Source organism: Podarcis melisellensis (genome assembly GCF_964234715.1).
Source record: "Podarcis melisellensis genome assembly, chromosome: 6".
Taxonomy (NCBI): Eukaryota; Metazoa; Chordata; class Lepidosauria; order Squamata; family Lacertidae; genus Podarcis; species Podarcis melisellensis.
Window position 1 is genome coordinate 21,608,199 of NC_138538.1, and position 22,107 is coordinate 21,630,305.

At 45.6% G+C, this 22,107-nt stretch overlaps 1 protein-coding gene across 4 annotated transcripts in view; it reads right to left on the reverse strand.

Moving 5' to 3' along the window:
* The window catches only part of JPH2 (junctophilin 2), a 67,647-nt gene extending 46,206 nt beyond the window's left edge, over nucleotides 1-21,441 (reverse strand). Inside the window, exons 1-2 of one of the 4 annotated variants that reach the window (XM_081916803.1) lie at nucleotides 20,222-21,434; nucleotides 9,862-10,645 (exon numbers count right to left, since the gene is read on the reverse strand). In XM_081916803.1, the coding sequence (XP_081772929.1) occupies nucleotides 9,862-10,645; nucleotides 20,222-20,600 (1,163 nt within the window). In that variant the 5' untranslated portion in view covers nucleotides 20,601-21,434. Of the gene's footprint in view, nucleotides 1-9,861; nucleotides 10,646-12,364; nucleotides 12,772-20,221 lie in introns of those variants that run through there. The other 3 variants (XM_081916804.1, XM_081916805.1, XM_081916806.1) reach the window with 3 other exon arrangements.
* Between the last annotated feature and the right edge of the window lie 666 nt (nucleotides 21,442-22,107).

A 22,107-nucleotide genomic window follows, 5' to 3' on the forward strand; every position in this document is an offset into this window, starting at 1 on the left:
AAGGGAATCATCAATACGGAGGAAAGGCGAATAAAGGAACAGGGAAGGCAGCATATATCTATAGGTATAATCCTGCCACTCTATGGTTTGTTGCCCTGCTCTAGAAAGTTAGGAAGGAGCTAAGCAGGGGCTGCTCATGTCACATGCAGCAGCAGACAGCTCTCACACTGGCTAATTTGCCTTATTGTGCTTTGCGGACAGCATGATGTGTGAGAATGACCAGTGTACACCTTTAAAAACTGCAGAGTAAAAAAGGGGAGGGAGACCCCGCTATGTACAGACATATTGACAATGCTGAGAGGGAAATGTGTGCAGAATGAGCATAAAGCTACAGCAAAGTGTCCAATTCCAGAATTAATTTTGGAAATACTCCAAGTCAAACTGGAATTTAGGAGTGGAATGCTACATGGAATGGAATTCCAGCAGAATAAATGAATGGAATGATGGCGGTCTGCTTCTCCCTAGAACTCCATGGTGCACTGAGGAACAAGTCACGCAGACTCTTTCTGCTCAGACTTGTGCCGTGCAGATTGCACCTGTCCCTGCCAGCCACACGTACTAGTGGGGATCAGTGTAGGCTGAAGCATTCTGCACACGCCTGCCTACACAGAGAGCCCTATGGATGAGCCCCATGAAGACATCAAAAGTGGAGTGCACATTCCATGGGTCTCATATCACCACTGGCCCAGAATAAGAAAGCTGGTGCAGACAAAGCCTAAAAGGCATTCCTCTGGCTGCTGTATTTCTCCCCTTGCTAAAATAGTCCCTTTGAAAGCTCCATGACAAGGGTAGAACTGTTGGATATGGGCGTGGTTTGTAAGAACGTGAATTGTCAGAAACCCTGGCCCTGAATCAGTTCGAGTTGAGCCCAGCTGCTCATGGCCTATAGTGGCAACAGGCACCCTTGTCTACATGAAAATCCACTCAACTGGACCTGATTGAGCATCATGACATTGATGTCAATGGACACTTGGGTCAGTAGTATGTTTAGAAGAAAGCTTCCAAACACACATCTTCAAAAAGAGTTTGGAGTGGCTATTTAAAGCAGCAGTGGGAAAAGTTAGGCCCAGAAGCCAAATGTAGTCCCCCAGACTTTTCTACTTGTCCCTTGGGAGGAACTCCCTATGCCACACACCCTCATCAGGCCACACTGCCCCTCAACAGCCCTGCATCTACCTTGAGTGTTTTTGCCTTGCTAGAATTTGTCCTGGAATTCTGATAGTGCTTTTTGTTTGCTTGGGCAGAGGATAGAAAGGAGTTTGCAAGTCTATGTGGAAACTAACCTACTGTACAAAGATTTAAAAAATCACATCCATTGCTCTAGTCACTTTTGCCTAGTTACTTTTGCCTCTGGCTCCATCCCACTGGTACTTGGCACCCCAGAAGGGAATGTGGCACTCAGATGAAGGGGGGGGGGAGAGATTCCCCACGGCTGATTTAAGGGATGCTTTAATCTATACCAAAAAACAAACATATTTCTGCTTCAGGAAAATCCAAACTGTGCAATCACAAGAAGGCCTATAAATGTGTATAGATAACATGGATTTGCATAATTTATTCTGAGTGCAATATTCAGCTTTTCTTATGAATTAGCATTTATTGGAAAGGAACAGGAGGGGAAAGGGCAGGTAAGGAAAAGCAAGAGAAGGGAAAGACAGCAGAGGCAGAACCTTTATTAAGAACTTCCATTTTAAATTTCCCAACCATTAGCCCCCAGAATTAATAAAATTCCAAATTCCTGTTTGCAACAAGCAGTAGAAACGTCCTTTTCCAGGAGAAAAAGACAAAGCAAAGACAAGCACAAATTTCTTAGGAAGCTGAATGTTTTGTCATGCTATTCTATGAGTACAACACAGAATCTACACAAAGCCATTACTTTAGTGCTTTGGAAACATAGGGTTAAAATCCACCTGAACAGGTTTCTACTTAGTGGATAAAGCATGGAGGCTCTTGGTTGTTGCATTCTCCTGTCGGTTAGGTAAACTACTGCAATGCATACCCTTATTTAGTCAGGGCCTTCTCTGCTGACTCCAGCACTTTCAACACGTCATTTACACCATGCTCCACCAGTGTCCCCCAAGGAGACTCTCATTCCTGCCTATGTAATGTAGATTTGAAATGCTGAGCACACTGGAGATATAAGTTAACATTGCTTAAGAGCATGATTGGCCAGGAGAGTAAAGGAAAGTGATACGAGGGAGGGCTACAGTTCAAGTCTCAGCAGATGAGCGGCTCTGTTATTTTAAGGGCGGGTGCAACGTGTCCCATGGAGACAAGCAACACCAACGGACGGAAAAGCTGGCTAGGATTTAAAACTCAATCCTTTTAAACAACTTGCTTCAAACAGACAAAAAACAAGCATACAAACTGGGCAGCAGAGTTCTGGTGTCCGTAGACATGTTTTTATATTATACCTGATTTTTTCCCTGAAGGGCAGAAAATGGTAGAGAGAAAGGCTGCAAGATGATTGATAACGGGCAGTGAAAGAGAGTCCGCTTTGCAAGCAGAAGGTCATAGGTTCAATCCCCAGCATCTTCAAGTAAGGCTGAGAAAACCTTGGTTTGAAAACTTGGAGAGCTGCTGCCAGTCCCAGGTAGATGATAATAAGCTAGATGGCAGTAGAAGCTGGCCCAACAGGGCAAATTGCACACTGCGGGTGGCGCTGTGGGTTAAACCACAGAGCCTAGGGCTTGCCGATCAGAAGGTCGGCAGTTTGAATCCCCGCGACGGGGTGAGCTCCCGTTGCTCGGTCTCTGCTCCTGCCAACCTAGTAGTTCGAAAGCACATCAAAGCGCAAGTAGAGAAATAGGTACCGCTCTGGTGGGAAGGTAAATGGTGTTTCCATGCGCTGCTCTGGTTCGCCAGAAGTGGCTTAGTCATGCTGGCCACATGACCTGGAAACTGTCTGCGGACAAACGCCAGCTCCCTCGGCCTATATTGCAAGATGAGTGCCGCAACCCCAGACTTGTCCGCGACTGGACCTAATGGTCAGGGGTACCTTTACTTTTACCACCAACCAGATGTGCCCTCAGTCAGCCCCCACCTGCCTGCTTTCTTACTTACAACCAGTAAGTTGGAGTGGCGTTGACTGTCAGGTGGCACTGTGGTCTAAACCACTGAGGCTCTTGGTTTTGCCGATTGGAAGGTCAGCAATTAGAATCCCCACGACGGAGTGAGCTCCCGTTGCTCTGTCCCAGATCCTGCCAACCTAGCAGTTCAAAAGCACACCAGTACAAATAGATAAATAGGTACCACTGTGGTGGGAAGGTAAACAGCTTTTCTGTGCGCTCTGGTTTCCGTCACAGTATTCCGTCACGCCAGAAGAGGTTCAGTCATGCTGGCCACATGACCCAGAAAGCTGTTTGTGGACAAACGCTGGCTCCCTCGGCCTGGAAGCGAGTTGAACGCCGCAACCCCATAGTCACCTTTGACTGGACTTAACCATCCAGGGGTCCTTTACCTTTACCTATTAATAATAATATCCAGAGCAGACCATTTGGCTACATAACACACAAACACATGTTAAAACTGGTTAGGGAACCCTGGCTCTCCAGATGTTGCTGCACTATGAGTCCCATCATCCCCAGCCATTGACCATGCTTGATAGGGTTGATGGGAGTTGCAGTTCAGCAACATATGGAAGGCCAGATATTCCTCTCACCTGAGTTTAAATCATCAGGGAAAGCCTGGCTTTCTGTCCCATCCTTTCCTGATGCCAGGTTGTTGAGGATGCCAGTTAAAACCTTATCTATCCTGCAGAGCTTTTTTCCAAATGAGGCCTGTCTGAGCTGGTCTCTATTTTTTAGGAATGATGATGATTTTATTTAAATCTAGTTAGCTGCTAATAATTTATACCAGTCTTGTAAATAAGCCCACAAAATATACTAGCCTGCATAAATGTTGCTAGCCTGCTGGAGGCTGGCAGAGAGAATCAAACTGCTCTGACTGTCCTGCAGCAGCCTACTATCCTGCAGCAGTCCTACAGACTTTTCTATGCTGGACACAGAGGAAGAGAACTTCCATTCTCTAGCTGCTCACTTTGTTTCTGCTCTGGAAGCATTCACCTGATTCTGCATAGAATTCCACGCACTCACCTTGTCCCTATGGCTTGTCACCTGTAGCTACTATTGAATTCAAGGCTGATTTACACTGCTTTTCGTTTGCTCTTCTTGACTTTGTGGTATCTCTTTTTTTGATTGACTCCAACTAATTTATTGCACAATGCCTTGGGGCAAGTTGTTTTGTTTGTTGTGATAATCTAAAATAAAAGCAAATAAACAGAACATTTGGCTACATTTCTCAAGGGAAACATGCCTGGTCTCGAAACTCAAGGGCTAATTCACAAGAGAGTGAGATGAGCAGGATCTGCTAGCATGGGAATTGCAAGCCTCCTTTCCAAGTGTCTCAAGCAGCTGCATTTGTGCAACACACAAGGAGGAGGAAAATGGCTCTACGTGTCTATTTCCCCTTGCTCAAAAGTTTCCTTAATAGGAAATTATGTCCAAGCAGCGCTAAGGGAGGGATGGAGTGCCCCTGCTCCACCAGGAGTACATTCCAATCTCTGATGTAAACCACCAGAGTTCCCCCTTTGATTTGAAGTGTAAATAGTGTATAATAAAAAGATCCTTTTATAAACTGCCGAGCATTTGTGCAGCAGTTCAACAGCTCCAACACCATTATTAATAGCCTTGCAACACTTTATATGCATGACTTTTCCAGCATGCTGTGGAAGAGACCACAAGCTAAGAATCAGCAAAATCAGACAGCATCTCCTGTGCTAATATGGATGTAGATCATCATATTCCACGGCTACAGATTCCTCAAAAATTACCTAAACCATTCTTGCCCATGTTAATCAGAGCCCAGGCCTATTCCAAACATAGATGAAGCAGACGTGAGGGCTCAATTTTAAGAGTTAAAGGGTCAAAAGGATAAGGAAGCTGAATGCACACTTAGGGGTGAGGAGGGTACATCTGTGTGCCAACTCAACAGTGCTTAGTTAGGTTTTGGTTGCTAATGTCAATATTATTTTGTGGACTAGGAGTCCTGTAGTCCTTTGTGAATCTTATGACTTTTGTTGTGTTTTTGCTGTTTAGCTTATTTTTTAGTTATTTAGTTAATTGTGTTTTAAAGAATATGACTATTTTACTGATGATATGTAATTGTTTCACTGATGATTTGTTAATTAATTATTATATAGGATTTATGTTGTCATTGTGATGTTCCATTACATTATTGTTTATTTATTATTTGTGAGCTGCTTTGTGATTTGTGGAATCACGGCATAGAAAAATAATAAATAAAAACAGCAATTCTGTCAGTTTTGGTTTCTATCAGTTTCTTATTCTTCCAGTCTCCAGTTCTCCACATTTCCCTATCAGTTTGCAATTAGAAAAAAAAATACGGAAAACTTTCATGAGAATTCACCAGAGAATTTCTCCTACAATATACATTTTAATGCAATGTTCCTTAAGATACACATTTTGGCAAAGCAATTTCCCAAAAGTAATATATTTTAATGTTATTTTCACTAACCTATGCATTTCAGTACACAGTTTACCCGAGTATATGCTTTTTTGTACACAATACTTTGCCAGAGAATTGCCCTGCAAACTGAGATGTGCAAATTTTGAAAGATGGCTGTGTTTCCGTTTGCGTATTATTTTGGAAATTGTGAATTAGATAGATTTCCCTTGAAGAGAATGTGAATTCAGTTTCTCTACCACCCCTAAAAATAAATGTAAAGGGACCCCTGACCGTTAGATCCAGTCGCAGACGACTCTGGGTTTGCAGCGCTCATCTCGCTTTACTGGCTGAGGGAGCCGGTGTACAGCTTCTGGGTCATGGGGCCACCATGACTAAGCCGCTTCTGATGAACCAGAGCAGTGCACAGAAACACCGTTTACCTTCCCGCCAGAGCGATACCTATTTATCTACTTGCACTTTGATGTGCTTTCGAACTGCTAGGTGGGCAGGAGCTGGGACTGAACAACGGGAGCTCACCCCATCGTGGGGATTTGAACCGCCAACCTTCTGATTGGCAAGCCCTAGGCCCTGTGGTTTAGACCACAGCGCCACCCACGTCCCTTCAACCACCCCTACCCACATTTTAACTCTCCTGTAGACCAGATATAGGCAACTCCACTCTTACATGGGGTTTAAGTTCTGAGCCCCCATGCGCATAAGTGAAATTGCGTAAAGTGGGGAGCACCCTCTAAACATTCTTTAAACACCCTCTCTTTCACTTCTGTTCAGTCCAAATCAAAAATACCATATCCAAAAATATCCACAAATAGAATTGAACCTCTGAGGCTGAAGGACATGCAGGAAAGTGGCAACTGCAGCTGCGCTACCCTACACATCAGCTTCTAGATAGGGAGGCTGAGCAGGCTAAACAAAGCCCTGCTGTGCCTTCAGTCTCTTCGGGGCTTCCTTCACCCTCACTAAAGTCCTCTTCGGGCTCCACACAAGCCACAAGAACTTTCCAGCTCTGTTCCGCCACTTCTGAATATGAATTGAATTACAGTGGTACCTCGGGTTAAGTACTTAATTCGTTCTGGAGGTCCGTTCTTAACCTGAAACTGTTCTTAACCTGAAGCATCACTTTAGCTAATGGGACCTCCTCCTGCTGCTGCTGCCACGCCGCCAGAGCCCAATTTCTGTTCTCATCCTGAAGCAAAGTTCTTAACCCGAGGTAATATTTCTGGGTTAGTGGAGTCTGTAACCTGAAGTGTATGTAACCTGAAGTGTATGTAACCCGAGGTACCACTGTATTTACATATTTTCCAGCACCTCACGTATGCACAGTCGCGTACAAGTCAAATGCATTGGGGGGGGGGGGGAGACCTGTACATGTTTTCTTCCTCCTGGTTGGAAGGGAAAAGAGTTCAGCTTACAAAAGAGGCAAACCATAGAAAGTGTGAGGGTGTCCTGAAATTCCTGCATTGCGCAGGGTTTGACTAGGTCAGTGATACTCAAACCGGTGGACCAGAGACCATGGCTACTTAACACAGCCTAGGTTGGGTAGGATGCTTCAGAGTCCAAACATTGCACCAATCACTAGCACATGGAGGAGGGGGAGATTTTTTGGTCCACTACATCAGATAGTTTAGGAAGAACAGGACTAGATAACCTACAAGACCTTCTCCAACTCCATGTTTCTATGAGTAGTATTGGTTGTGAGTGGTGCACTCCTATTTTTTAGCACATAGAAAAAACAGTATTTTCTTTTCCATGTATTTTCCTAAGAAAAGTGCCATTTAATGCAAACATGTCATTCACAACCATGTAAGGCATGTTTGCTTTGTACTTGCATGGGTAAAGGTAAAGGGGCCCCTGACCATTAGGTCCAGTCGTGGCCGATTCTAGGGTTGCAGCGTCATCTCGCTTTATTGGCTGAGGGAGCTGGCGTACAGCTTCCGGGCCATGTGGCCAGCATGACTAAGCCGCTTCTGGTGAACCAGAGCAGCGCATGGAAATGCCGTTTACCTACCCACCAGAGCGGTACCTATTTATCTACTTGCACTTTGATGTGTTTTCGAACTGCTAGGTTGGCAGGAGCAGGGACTGAACAACGGGAGCTCACACCGTCGCGGGGATTCGAACCGCCGACCTTCTGATCGGCAAGTCCTAGGCTCTGTGGTTTAACCCACAGCGCCACCCGCGTCCACTTGCATGGGTAACTAGAGCCAAAAACAAACATCAAAGTAAGATAAATCTTACCCCAGACTATAATTCCTCCTTTATGCTTCATGGGAATATTAGTGCCTTTGGCAGAAAAGAACCTGCAATGACCTTTTCGTGGCAAGATCTATTACCTTGGAGATGTGCTACCCTTCATTTAACACCATGCCAAGACGCATAAATTTCTACTAGGCAAATCTGGTGGGTGGCCGTGATTTATTTCTATACCACCAGCAGTGTGCATAGTATTTTACATACCAAATAACACCATAAACCTATGTATCTCAGTGTTCACAGCACTTTATAGGTAACATTACCGTGTGATTCTATACATGTCTACACAAAATTAAGTGCTATTGAGTTCAGTGAGTTCTTACTCTAAAATAAGTGGGTAAAGGATTTCATCCTAAAGAGCACAATCAACCGGAAAATTATCTTGCCCAACCCCCACTGAAATCAAAGGGAGCATTGCAATAGTGTGGCAGTGCTCTCATGTAGCTCCTTAATTTTAATGGGGATTCTTTCTCATTGGCCAGAAATGAGCAGTGTGTCAATGCATGCTTCCACTTTGCTCTTTTCCCAGCTATGAGCTAGAGCAACAAACCATGAACCTTGGCTTACCATGTTGCCCGGATCCAGGATTGTGGGATGTTTCTCCCTAAACAAACCATCATCAGATGCCAAGAATAAACAGACTCTTGGGCTGGGGTGTTTGTGGTGTTTTGTTAGGGGGTTGCTATTGTTGTTTTTAGATCTTGTGGTTTATGTGGAAATTATCCAATTTGATTGAGCATTTTTAATGTTGTATTTATTGTTTACGACTACTTTTGTTATGGATGATGGATGGAAGCCCACCAATATAAAAGAAAAGTTAAATACCTTGATTTCATTACTGCACATTAAAACATCAATTGTGTGTATGTGGTGGGTGGGTGCTCTAAATCTAATACCAAGGGAATGAACATATATGAATCTGTTTTAGCCCACTGGTCCACTTAGGTTGTACGGCCTCATGACACCTTTAGATCCAGTGTCACGTTCCTCCTCAGTCACGTTGAATAGGAACTTTTTTCCTAAACCTAATTTGTTGTCTGTAAGTGTATTCCCACCACCCGCCCCTGGAGAGGTGGTGACACTTTCCCTGCCTTAAGACTGGAGATAAAGCAGGCATGATGTACCTTTTGCCCACAGGCCAAACTAAGCCCAGCAGGGGTCCTAATTAATCTTGCAAGGTTTTCCCAAGTCACAATAACTTGCCCCCTATGACATCAGATGTAGGGCAGGTTAAAGACACAGCTGCAAAGGAATGATCCAAGGTAGATAACCCGGCTAGATATAATGCTGGTGCTGCCTGTCCCAAGAGGATGGTGCTGACACAGGAACCAAGGTCTGCCTAAAATGCACAACTTCTATTACCACATTTTGGCAGATCTTACCAAATGCATCATTCCCAAAACGATTGCTCCTCGATGATACACAATTCTTGATCTATATGTAATCAGCCATATCAGTCATGAGACATATCTAAAATCAATCACACCAAACAGATGGTTCTTTGTTATCCTTCTTAAGTTCCTCACCCATCAATGTGTAGTGGACATGTCAGAATATAGTAGGTTTTATCTCATGGATGTAATTGACTATGTTGCTCCATTTATCAGAATTTTAAACCTGCCCAGAAATAGAATTTGCCAGAAATTGAGGTTTGTTTTAATATACATCTTATTTGTACACAAGTATATTTAATAGATACAAAATGGATTTATCTTTCCTCATCCATCATTGTGCAGCGGATATGTCAAAAGACAGTAACTTTCATGTCCTAGCAGTAATTAACTATGTTATTTAGTTTCTCGGAACTTTAGATTTCCTCATCTGCCCAAAACTAGAATTTGCCAGAAATGGAGATTTATTTTAATGTACAACTTATCTACAAATATTTCTTAAACAAAAGATGGGGAACCTGTGGCCTTCTAAATGTTCCCAGACTACATCTCCCACCACCCCTGATTATGATGCTAGGGGTGATGGGGAGTTGGAATCCAACAACATCTGGAGGGCCAAAGGTTGCCCATCCCTGTCTTAATCATCAATTGCGAACACTTATTCAATTAAAAATGAAACTCTGGATGATTCCTTCTACTTTCACATAGTAAATGTCAAGCCTCAGGCTCTTACCTAGAAGCTGCAATCTCAGATTTCTGTCTGGCGATGGCTGCTGCTCTCTGAGCCCCTTCCAGGCTCCTGTCCACCTTCTGCCTTATCTTGGCACTTTTCAGAGGGATCACCCTCTTCTTCATGCCTTTGATCAGGACGTTCATTCGGTATTTCCCTTCTTCCTTCTTACCATCAGGCAAAGTGGTGCAACCGTATCCATGCCGTACATTATCCAGCCATTCACCCTCATACTTCAGGCCACTTGATCTCTCACTCACGCCAAACCCAGAGCGCTTGTCATTCTTCCACTCACCCATATAGGACTCTGTCGTGGTGGCATCGATATCAGCGTCAAAAGGCGGGAAGTCCTCTCCCTCGGCTCCTTCTCCTAGGCTAGCTGTGGAGGTGGCATCGCTACCAGTGGAGCTCATCCCGCTCTCGCTCTTGAGAAAGCTGAGTCGGCTCCTTTGGCTGGCCAAGGAAGTCTTAGAGTCGGATTTCTTCAACTTCCCAAACAAGGAACTCCGCCTGAAGAGCCCTCCCTTCTTCAGCTTGCCTGCATCAGCATCCGCGTACAGGCTGAGAGCAAAGCCACCACGGGTGATCGTAGGTGTCATGGGAAAGTTCTCCAGGTTTGCTGACGGGGAGTCATGTTGCAACAGGGTGCCATTGCTGTGCTCACTACGGAGGGAAGTAAGGGAGGTCCTTAGAGGGTTGCGGACTACAGCTGCTATGCCATATGGGACGCTCTGCCGGACGCCATAACCATGGCGCATTCCATTGGTGAACTGGCCTTGGTATGTACCTACAATCAAGAGCAATAGTGAAGTTAGTTACACATTTCCTGAAGAACACGGATGAAATCATGGTTATTCAGGCAGCAATAGCCTTCCCAAAATCACCCACAAAATGGTCCCTTATGTTGGCTGAGCAGGAAATGAACTGTGTGCTCATTTCCCATTCAGCAAATACAATTTTCCCTCCACCATGAGTCCAAAGGTAGCATCTGTACACTGCCTCTGTGGCTGGAGATGTTCTCTGGTGGCATAAGGGAACTACCCAGAGATGTTACTCACCATGAGCAGTTTTGCAAGTTTCAGGAGAGGCTGGGTATGGATGCTGCAAACCCCTGCTATTTTTTTGCCAGAATAGGGCATCTGAATATTTGCTCTCCAATCCTGGGCTCCTCTCTTTTTAGACATCCAGAAGGATGTTGTCAGCATACGATGGAAATGAAGGCGCCAGGCGCGCTTATGTAAGGAGGGAATTTCACAACTTAGGAGCTGCCACAGAGAATGCCCTCTCCCAGACTGCCAACCCCCAAACTTCTGTGGGTGGTGGAACAACTAAGAGGGGCACCATTGCTAAGCTGAATACTCAAGAGCAGGGTTCGGCAAGGTTTACCTCACCTGGGCTCGTTCACCCCCACGGAGATTGCTCCGTGGGCCAGATTAGGTCTGCGCAGATGTGATTTTTGGCTTCTGCATCTCCACAGAAGCACTTTTTGGCACTGCGCAAGTGAGTTCCCGCTCTGTGCTGGTTTAGATCAGCGCGCGGGGACTCACCAAGCGGGCGGCTCAGTTCGGGGGCGGCTCGGGGGCCGTTTAAATGACCCCTGTGGGCCACTTGTTATCAACCCCTGCTCAAGAGTCTGAAGGGGAAGAGGCAGTCTTTCAGATATTTGGGGGCAAAGTCATTCAGATACTTTGGGGCTAACATTTCTCTGGAAGGAATCAATAGTGTTTTACCAGATAAATAGGGACAATCAGAGCATACATTATTGTACAAATGAAATTAGAACTAAACTGGAAAGCAATATGCAATTGCGAAGAATAAAGACTAACAGAAAGACGTGTGTCATTCATGAGTGCATTTGTTGTTCATGTCCAACACTTCAAGGAGGGATACCAACAAGCCAAAGGGAAAGAGGGGATGTGAATGGGGGGGAAAGGAACCCTGAACAACTTTTTGTTGCAAGTTTGTGTATTCCTAATACCAAACTAATTGAAATACAGCAACAGCTCCCTCGCTGGAGCCAAGTTGAACGCTTCCCCAGAAGGAAGCTAGTTCCTTCCCACCAATTGCCTCAGAACATTAATTTCCCTCACAGCAGAGTTTCTCTCTCCCTTGATTGTCGTCCTTTTGTTGATGTGGTTACCTCAGTAACTAGCAACCTACCCAAAGAAACCCACTTTGGCTCAATCCATCACTCGCTATTAGGAGCCTCACCCCCCAAATTTGTAAACCACCAGCTCTGCAACCAACCACCCAAATCCCCATTCAGCTAGAGTATCCTGGGACAAAACATGCTGGAGAAATACAAATATTTATTACCAGTATAAAAGAATTAGCTCCCCCAAGGATTTGCTTTCTCACAGGCAAATGGCCATGGGGTATTTTTATAGCCACAGACTGCCAGCAATTTCTGTCATGTTAGCAAAGCACAATAATCCTTGGGGAAGCTATGAAGCCAAAGGACAAGAAAGAGCCCAGAAAGAAAGGCACGAAAACATAAAATGGTCACCTAAGGTTAAATAGCTCTGGATGGGAAAAGACACTTGCTCAGTGCCAGAGCACACACTTTGAGAGTCCCGGCCTTAAACCTTGTTATCTGCATTTAAAAGCATCTCTGAGGAAATCCTTTCCTTGTGAAAGCCTTTTGGTAGACAAGGCCGAGCCAAGGGGAACACGGGCCTAAGTCAGCTTCTTCGAACCTTAATTCCTGCTGGCCATTGAATTGTGTTTCAGCTCTAAATCAATCCCTGCAAAGAATGGAGATGTGAAAGAAACCTTCCTTGTCTGTTTGTGTGCTGACAATTTTAATGGCAGTGTGGTGTAGTGGTTAAGGTGAAGGACCTAGGAGACCCAGTTTCTAATCCTCACTCCTCACTGCTCACTGGGGAGGTGACCTTGGGCCAGTCGCAGTCTCTCAGCCTGACCTACTTGGCAACACAGCCAGATGGGCAGGGTATAAATAATAAACTTATTGTTATCAGTACTATCAGAATCAGTGTTTAGGTGAAACTATTGACAAAGGAAAGGGTAGGACACTGATTCAAATGAGGAAAGTATATTCATTTTTAAATAACAATTTGTAATGATTTGTGAACAAATTCACAAGTCAACCCCTGAAGAAAGCCCAACAAGCAACTTCCAGAAGCTTCATTCCTCCAGCCTTAGGACTTAAGGAATATTGAAGAGGGTTGAATCGCAGAATGCCAAGAGCGTTTTCTTCTCTTAAAAAAGGAAAATCGAGGGGGACGTTTCAGTAGCTTCTCAAACACTCCAGTGTCCCACATATCGCTAAAAGGCTCAGATTATGAGCTAGCTATTGTGACTACACAAATTTACCTTGGATTAAGCACCACTGAATTCAATGCAGCTAACTTCTGCATAGGCATGTATAGGATGGTGCTGTTAATCTGAGCCCTATATGTCTGTGTTTTTTTAAAAAATGAAACCAGTGTGGTGTAGAGGTTTCAATGCCTGACAAGAACCTGGGAGACCAGGGTTCAAATCCCCATTCGGCCATGAAGCTGACTGGGCCAGTCACTCACTCTCAGCCTAGCCTACCCCACAGGGTTGTTGTGCGGATAAAATGGGGAGGAGGAGACCTATGTAGACTACCTTGAGGAGAAAAGCTGGGGTATAAATGTAACAAATAAATAAACAAATCATAAAGTTATGAAAACGTTCCCACAGGAATTCCTACACTCCCTCAGTTGTGATATGTTATAGTATCTCCTCCTGTCACAAATGTAAAATTTCTCCCCGATACAGGTGTCTTTGGGGAGACTAATTTCTTTAGTATAAGCACTAGAATTTCTTTCTTTTTCATTCCCATGAGAACCGCTTCAAAATAGCAGCAGCGATCTCCAAGGGTGAAATATTTAACTGTCAACTTAATGAATCACTTTACCATTAGAAAATTCCCAAGTGTCCTAGAGAAGCATCCCAGAGATCACTTGAAGAAAGCTTGTGGGGAGCGTGGGGACAAGAAAAGCGAGTAAACAAGGAGTTGGAAAAACTTCCTAATTAGAAGAACAACCAAACCCTCGCACCATTATAAACTTAAGCACTGTACATCTGATGTCAGGAAATATCCCATGGAAGAGAATGAAAGGGGAAAATTGGGAATCAGAAATGTAAGAAGCTCCCTTATATCATCAGATTATTGGTGTATCCAGGGTTGGATTTAGGTTTGATGAGGCCCTAAGCTACTGAAGGTAATGGGGCCCATTATGTGTCCAACTGTCCTTTGTCAACAACTAACTGTCGCTGTTCTTTGTGTTGAATATATGCGATATGGTCATTTATGGAACTAATAGGTATCTAAAGCCATTTGCACATGTGGCCATGCAACCAGGCCATGCAGACTGTAGGCACCCTATATATAGAAATGAGCAAACCAGTGATATTTTAGGGAGCAGACTAGCAGGCGGGGCCCATTACTTACATCATAGGAGCCTACACAACACAAAACACTGTTGCTGTATATAGGTTTTGTTTTATTTTTATCATATTCTGGAAATGTACATTATTGTTGTTTTTCCTTTAATTTTTTGGGGGCCCCCCAAGAGAGTGGGGCCCTAGGCTATAGCTTGATTAGCTTATACGTAAATCAGGCACTGGGTGTATCTGAGGTATGGAGAAGCTTTGGCTCTCCAGGCATTACTGAACTGCAACACCCATCATCCCTAGCCATTGGTCATGCTTGGTGAAGTGGATGGGAGTTGTAGTTTGGGAACATCCGGAGGGCAAAAGGCACCCCTACACTGGTAAATGCTGGTTGTGTTTGCATGTAGCACTAAGCTAGCCAGAAAGCACATGAGCTAAATGCTGGCAACTGAAGCCCTCCTACTTTGCAAGCAGGGAAACCACCAAGTGGCTAGCTTGGCATGACATGCAAACCTGGGGTTGTGGTTTCCTCTACCCTAACAAAACCACCATCACTAATGCAACCACAAATCATGGCTTCAAGGTAGCTTAACAATCATTGCTTGTTAGGGCAAAAGAAACCACGATTCCTGCTTGTGCAGAGTATAATTTAATAATTTTATGGTGTTATGTGCCAGCCAATACAGTCAGCGGGTGATAGCATCTCTCCTGGGTTTCAGACTGGGATCTCTGCCCCCCCCCCTCAACCTGGGCAACCTGGGCATGCCTGGATTGAACCTGGGGGAGAATAGGGGTATTCTAACAACTCAAGATGCGGGTGGAGCTGTGGTCTAAACCACGGAGCCTAGGACTTGCTGATCAGGTGGTCAGCGGTTCGAATCCCCGTGGTGGGGTGAGCTCCCATTGCTCAGTCCCTGCTCCTGCCAACCTAGCAGTTCAAAAGCATGTCAAAGTGCAAGTAGATAAATAGGCACCGCTCCTGTGGGAAGGTAAATGGCGTTTCCATGCGCTGCTCTGGTTCACCAAGTGACTTAGTCATGCTGGCCACATGACCTGGAAGCTGTACGCCAGCTCCCTCGGCCAATAAAGCGAGATGAGCGCTGCAACCCCAGAATCGGCCACGACTGGACCTAACTGTCGGGGTCCCTTAACCTTTTAACTCTCCTCACAATACAAGTTTAGAAGGAGCTGTGTCTAAGAGATTGGTTTATGGCAGCTCTGCAGGGTGATTCACACTGAACACTGAGTGGTTTTCAGAAGTATTAGCCCCTATCGCAGCTTGGTCTGAAACCGAGAGAATGTCTTACAACAAAGTTTTTATCCTCACTTTGCAGGTTGGGCTGAGTATAATATACAAGAACTCTAAGGTGTTGTTCACTGCCATAATCCTACTGCAGGTTTCAAAGCTGTGTTGAGAAAGAGCAGCTTATGATAGCCCTACTATGTAGTACATTGTTAATACTGAGCTCAGAGGAGGAGCTAATTCAGACTCAAAGTAAAACATTATTGGGACATCTCAGGCTGCAACTAAGATAAATCTACTTAAAACTGTCCCCTCAGACCTCCCCCAGACCAAACCAAGCACTCATTCTGCATGCAGAATCCTCACGCTCCATTGACTTGCATGCAGACATGACGACTAGTTGCCATTTTAAATGTTCAAAAACTGAAAATAAAACAAAACAAATTTTGCAGATGATGTAAGACTCCAAGTAGAAGCAGGGTCTTCTCTCTTAGGTGCCAACCACTCACACTTCCTGTTCAGGTAACACACACACACCAGGGATAAGCTACAACATTTTGTCGCAGCATTCTACTCGTTATTTTCAGGTTCTGCACAGGGATGCTGAGGCTGAGAGATAGTGGCTTCCTTAAGGCCATGTAGTGGGTTTGCAGCCGAGATGAGATGTGAAGCAAAGATGTCCTTGTTCAGTCCCTTAGCCACTATGCAATACTTATTAATAGCACTCATTGGACGGTATACCTCTCATAATACTGCTTGTTACCAAAGACACCCATTAAAGATCTTATTAGTATTTTGAGGGGGGAAATAGCCATGCAATTACATTCCACCGCTTCTTCTCTGGCTTCTCCTATTGAAGGAGCTGGCAGGAGCCATATGAGCACCTGCAAAATCTCAATGCCAAATCTACCCCCACTGGTTTTAGTGCTGGTTGAAGCCATCAATCACCATGGAAGCTAGTTTACAAAGCAGTTCAAAAGACATCTGGAAGAAATGGTCTCCTATAAAAGAAAGATAACTCACAGAACAAAATTACAAGTGTGTGAAGACAGAAAACATTCAAAAGCCTGTAACCCACAGAAAGTATGCAGAAAAAAATTATTACTATTATTCTGCAAGCTCAGTTTTATTTGATTATTTTATGCAAGTTAAGTAATTAAACAGAAAAAATAGCCACCTCCACCTACTGGACAAGAGCACAAAAATGAAGTACAGCAATCATTATGGTAGACTAGAAAAGGAAATATTCAACCACTGTAAGAAATATGCAGCCGCTGCAGTTTCACCATTCAATCTCCTTGGAGTTCTGCAGATTCCAAACAGCTTTGTGCATGGACTCGCTTTCTGAATTCCCAGTAATGCAGCACATTATTATCTCAAAAACAAACATATGCACATATTGACGGTGTTTGAGCAAAGAGAACTTGCCAGACCTCAACTCCAGAACTGATTTTGAATGGCTGGAACATGAGAGTAAGGCAGCACCTCTGGGCACGTACAAAGTGCATTTTCCCCTGCCACTAAGTAACCCTTGCTAACACACATCTCTAGGAAGGGGGACAAAAGTTATCATTCCGAAACCTACAGCTTCAGACCGATTTGTGCCGCTCCCAACAATTGACATGGTTTGCTTGACACCCTGATGAACTGCTTATATTGCCATATAAAACTCCTCACTCCTCACTAAATTAAAGCAAGTTCAGTTTTGGTTTGCATTTAAACTTTGAAACGGGTGGTGCTGGATATGCAAAGCATGTTTGCACCATGACAAAAGACCCAGGTAGCCTCTCTATATTTTGTTTTAATCTGTTGCATCTGCACATTTTTATTGTATTGCTCTTATTTTTGTAAACTACGCATTCTGGCAAAAGGGGGCATATAACAGATTTGTTAATAGATAACAGCCAGTTTATAACATAATTGTGTGTACAGAGTCAAACAATGTTTATCTGGGAATGGTACAAACATTATCCTCCTTCTCCCTCCAACAGAAGGCTTTGCCAAACAATCTTCAGTCCCTTTGTTGTAATTCCTTACGTTTCTGCCTGATGTAAAATATCTGTATTCATTGCATACAGCCCTAAGATGCAAGTACAGTGGTACCTCGGGTTAAGTACTTAATTCGTTCCGGATGTCTGTTCTTAACCTGAAACTGTTCTTAACCTGAAGCACCACTTTAGCTAATGGGACCTTCTGCTGCCGCCGCGCCGCCAGAGCACGATTTCTGTTCTTATCCTGAAGCAAAGTTCTTAACCTGAAGCACTATTTCTGGGTTTGCAGAGTCTGTAACTTGAAGCGTATGTAACCCAAGGTACCACTGTACTTCTATTCCAGGAGGGGGAAGGCTGGAAGAAAATGCATACCTGTTGCTCCACCCAATTTGCCTCTGGCCCCACCCACCACTGGAATGTGGCCCCTAGAAAGTTCACCAGGAGACAAAGTGGCCCTTGAGGGGGAAAAGTTTTGCCACCCCAGTCTAGAGACCAGGTGTTTGGGGGCCTGTAAATCCTAAACAACCGCACTAGCTCCAGCTGCCCCTGGATTTTTGATGTCTTGCCATTCAGATGCCGCACCCTGTTAGCTCCTCCTGCCTATCTATAGAGGATATGCCATCAGGAGCTAAGAAACTCTGGGACTTGTAGTTCTTCAGAGATCATATTGCATAGGGTAGGGCGGCCTACTTCTGTCGGTGAGTCCTAGAACTTTCTGTTCTGGAGGAGGGCATGGGCTTGCAGCACATTAATATTGCTTGCTATTCTAACATTGCTTCTGATCGGCTCCAGACAATCTCACAAGATATAGGCATCTTGTATAGGTACAGAGAAATAAAACTGCATCCTCAAACATGATTTGCAATTCAGTTGCCAGTTTTTGCTGCATGGTTATGGGCTTGGGGTCTGCAACCATAGACTGGTGAGCCCACATAAAATGTTCCTCCAGCCCCATCTGCTTGGGCCCTGCTAGCGTAACCAAGAAACAAAACCAAGAGCAGGATAGGAACACAGCTAGGCCTTGGCTTGATTCCCAGGACAGAAACATCAGCAACTGGGAACAGTCTTAGCCCTTCCCCCAATGGTACCCCTAAATGCATTCTTTCGGTAAAAGTGAATGTCTTCCATTCAGTCCCATAGGAAAGTTAAGCTCTCCGTTTGGGGAGAGCAAGGCAAGGAGAGCAAAACCCAACCTCCACTCCTGGCATGGCATGACCCAGTCTTTGCAAAGGACACTCATGCAGGAAGTGCAATGTTATCTCCAACCCACAGCAGCACATAAGCCGTCCATTCACATCACAATCCATCACTACGGCAGGCATTTTGCTTGTCCACAATATAGGAGAGCTACACAGGCCCACCACAGCATATGGAATATCTAATACAATGCATACCACATAGATTCACATACATGAAATCAAACAGGACCTAAGATTTCAGATGAACTTGCAGGGAGGGGGGGGACACATTAGCAATAACAGCATCTTATCACCTGCTGCTGAACATTTTCTCCCTTTTTGTCACCAATTGCTGAGCATTTGTTCAACAAGGGCTCTCCCCCCACAGCTGCTCCCTCCCTCCCTCCCTCCATGCTTGCCCTGAAAAAACAAGCTTGCTAAACAGAAAGGACAAATTGGGCTGAACGAAGATCTTGAGTCATTACAACAGTCGATAAATCCCCATTGGATTATGTATTAAAAGTACTCATAGTTGTCTAATTAGGCCACAGTCTGCTTTAGAATGGCCAAACATATCTCCATTAGTCTCAGATTTATCTATTTCTTTTCAGGAACCACCATGTTAAGGAAGGTATTTAAGCTCTTAAATTTGCACCAGCTTTTCCTAAAGGGAAAACTGAACTGCTGTTCTAAAAAGTGATTTCTGAGCCACCTATACAAGGTCTGAAAGAGGAATGTCCCTAGACCAGGGTAAACTCTGTGTCTGGTTATAAGTGCACACACATGAACTTTTGCTGCCGGTCTTTCCATAAGCATCTGGTTGGCTGCTATGAGAAAAGGTTACTGGACTAGGTGGGCCACTGGCCTGGTCCAGCAGAATTTTCTTACAAATACAGTAACATATAGTCAACAATCAGGTTTGGAATCCAGTAAGTTGCCTTTTTGCAAGCAGTACTATCTCAACAGCACCTTCTACCTCCTCTGCCATGTGCAGAAGCTGCTGGCCACTTCTGGATGCATTCGGTGTTGCACACTAGATGGTCAACCAAGCGGCAAGATCTGGCGCATGCTGTGGAATGACCACACATCCAGTGAACAACTGGCTGGCACACAACTCGCACTGCAGAAGAATCCAAGCAATGGTCCCATTGTGACGTCAACCTCTGAGCACTAAGGAGCGCCACTGGGAATGGGCTATTTTTGACCCTGAAGCCTTTTTTCTTTTAAGCACGTAGACAGTATGGTTCATTCAGCAGCTATATTAGCAGAATGGCAAGTGTGCCCACTAATGTCTATGCACCTAGGAGCCCTTGTGCAGAAACAGGCATGCTGGGCTGAGATTTTGTTTAAAGTGTGCATGGCTGCAAAGATGAGGACAGGGCCTTAATCTCACCTGTCCAGCATCAGCTGAGGGATCAGAACTGAATTCTTTGCCCGCTGAAGGAGCCACAGCCATTAGCTCACATATCACATTCCCTGGTTCCCAGGACCCTGCCCTGCCCTGCTTTCCACCCTGCAGCCCAGAGAGAAAACAGCCCACTGGCCAGCAACTTCCTTCCGCCCAGGCTTACCTCCATCAGCATAGGTCTCCGTGCCATAACCGTCCTGCAGTCCGTTATTCCAGGTGCCTTCGTATTTGGCCCCGCTGCTGACGTTCTGCCTGACCCCATACCTTCCTTTGAAGCCGTGTGTCCATTCGCCCTTGTAAAGCCACCGCCCTTTGGTCTCGATCCCTAAGCCATGCCTCTTGCCTTGAGACCAGTAGCCCTCGTAGGTGTTGCCGCTGGGCCAGGTGTAGACTCCCACCACTTCGAAGCCGTAGTTCCAGGAGCCCGAGTATTCGCCCTGGCCCTTGGGCCCGGTGCAGATGCCGTGCCCGTGGGCTTTGCCCCCTTCCCATCCCCCACAGTAGGCCCCTCCATCATCAAAGTCAAACCTGCCACCGCTCATGCTGTCTGTGCTCTTCTCTGGCTCGTTCCCTCCTTGCTACGTGGCCAGATCACTTCTCCATTAGTGGAAGCGGCAGGTGGGGGTGCATAGCCAAGCTATGCTGGAGGGCCACCTTTGGGGTCAGGCGTGGCGTCCTCGCCCAGGAAGGGGCAACTAGGGAAGAGGCTGCGAGGAGGTGGAAAGCAAGCTGTTCCTAGGCTCAGAAAACTCAGGGACCACCAACTCTCCGGCTTGGCAACGCTAGCCTGTCAGGTGTGGAGGCATGGAAGGAAAACTCTACCAACCGGCCTTGGAGGTAGCAGAGAAGGCTAAACTCCTGCTCAGCTGCAAGGCGCGGGCCTCCCCATCCCGTGCGCTCTCTCCAAGCGCCCTGATGGGCAAGAGGCAAGCCTTTGCAAGACCTTAGTTGCAAGGTAACCTTTCTCTGCTACACCATCCTCGCAGCCTCTTCTAAACGCCGGCAGCATCCGGCCCCTTTATGAGCCAAGAAGGGTAAAGATCCTTGCTGAACCTTCCCCGGCCGCCGCCGCCGCGACCCCCTCCCCTATGGCGCGCTTTGCGCCCTCGCCTCTTCCGCCCTCCCGGGGCTCCTGCGGCCCCCGCGGCTAGTTGCGCGGGCGGTGCCAGGCTCTTCTTCAAAGCCCCATTGGACAGGCGAGCCTCTCCGGCTCTCCTCCCGCAGCCTCCTTCCTTCTACCCTCCTCCGAGAAGAAAGGTCACAGCTGCCCTAACAAGGCCATCGGATCCCTGGAGCTGCTCCGAAAATAAACCCACGTAGCCCTGCCCACTTTGCAGGACCCTTTTATGGAGGACAGAGACACCCACCGCCGCCACCCCCTTTCGGGCTGGGATGAAAACGAGAGAGAGACGGAGCAAGTGTCCTATTTAAAAATAGCACCCTGGGAAAAGGAGGGAGGCGCGGGCGAGAGCTCTGCCAGGTCGTTTGCACCGAACTTTACAACGGGCACGGGAGGAACTTCTGCTAGTTACGGAGCAAGGAAAAGGAAAGGGAGTGAGCGGGCGAGAATGAATGGGAGAAACCATGAATGAAGGTGCTAAAGGCACGAGGCGAGGCGAATTGGGAGGGGACAGGATCGGAGTTCAGGTGGGATTCTGCCTACAGATGCAGTGCATGTTAGGCCCCACCCTTTTCTGCAGCTAATTAGGGGGCGCTATTAGTGTGGTATCTATATCAGCCACCCAATAACGCAGGTTTCTCAATTTAAATTGGTAAAATATAACATTTAGACTATAACACTTTTTTTTAAAAAACACACCCTCCTGTTTGGTAGGCTGCACAAATATTCGCGGCCCTTGCCAGCCACAAATTGGCTTGCTATATCAAGGAAGCCAGACCTTGTCACAGCTTGTGACAGCTTTCAAAATTCTCATAGTTTATTATTATTAATATTAATATTAACTTGCTTCTGAAGACTAATTAGTGGACTAGCATATTTACTTGCCGGACAGACATAGGTTTCTTTAGAATCCCAGTGTTTGAGATTAT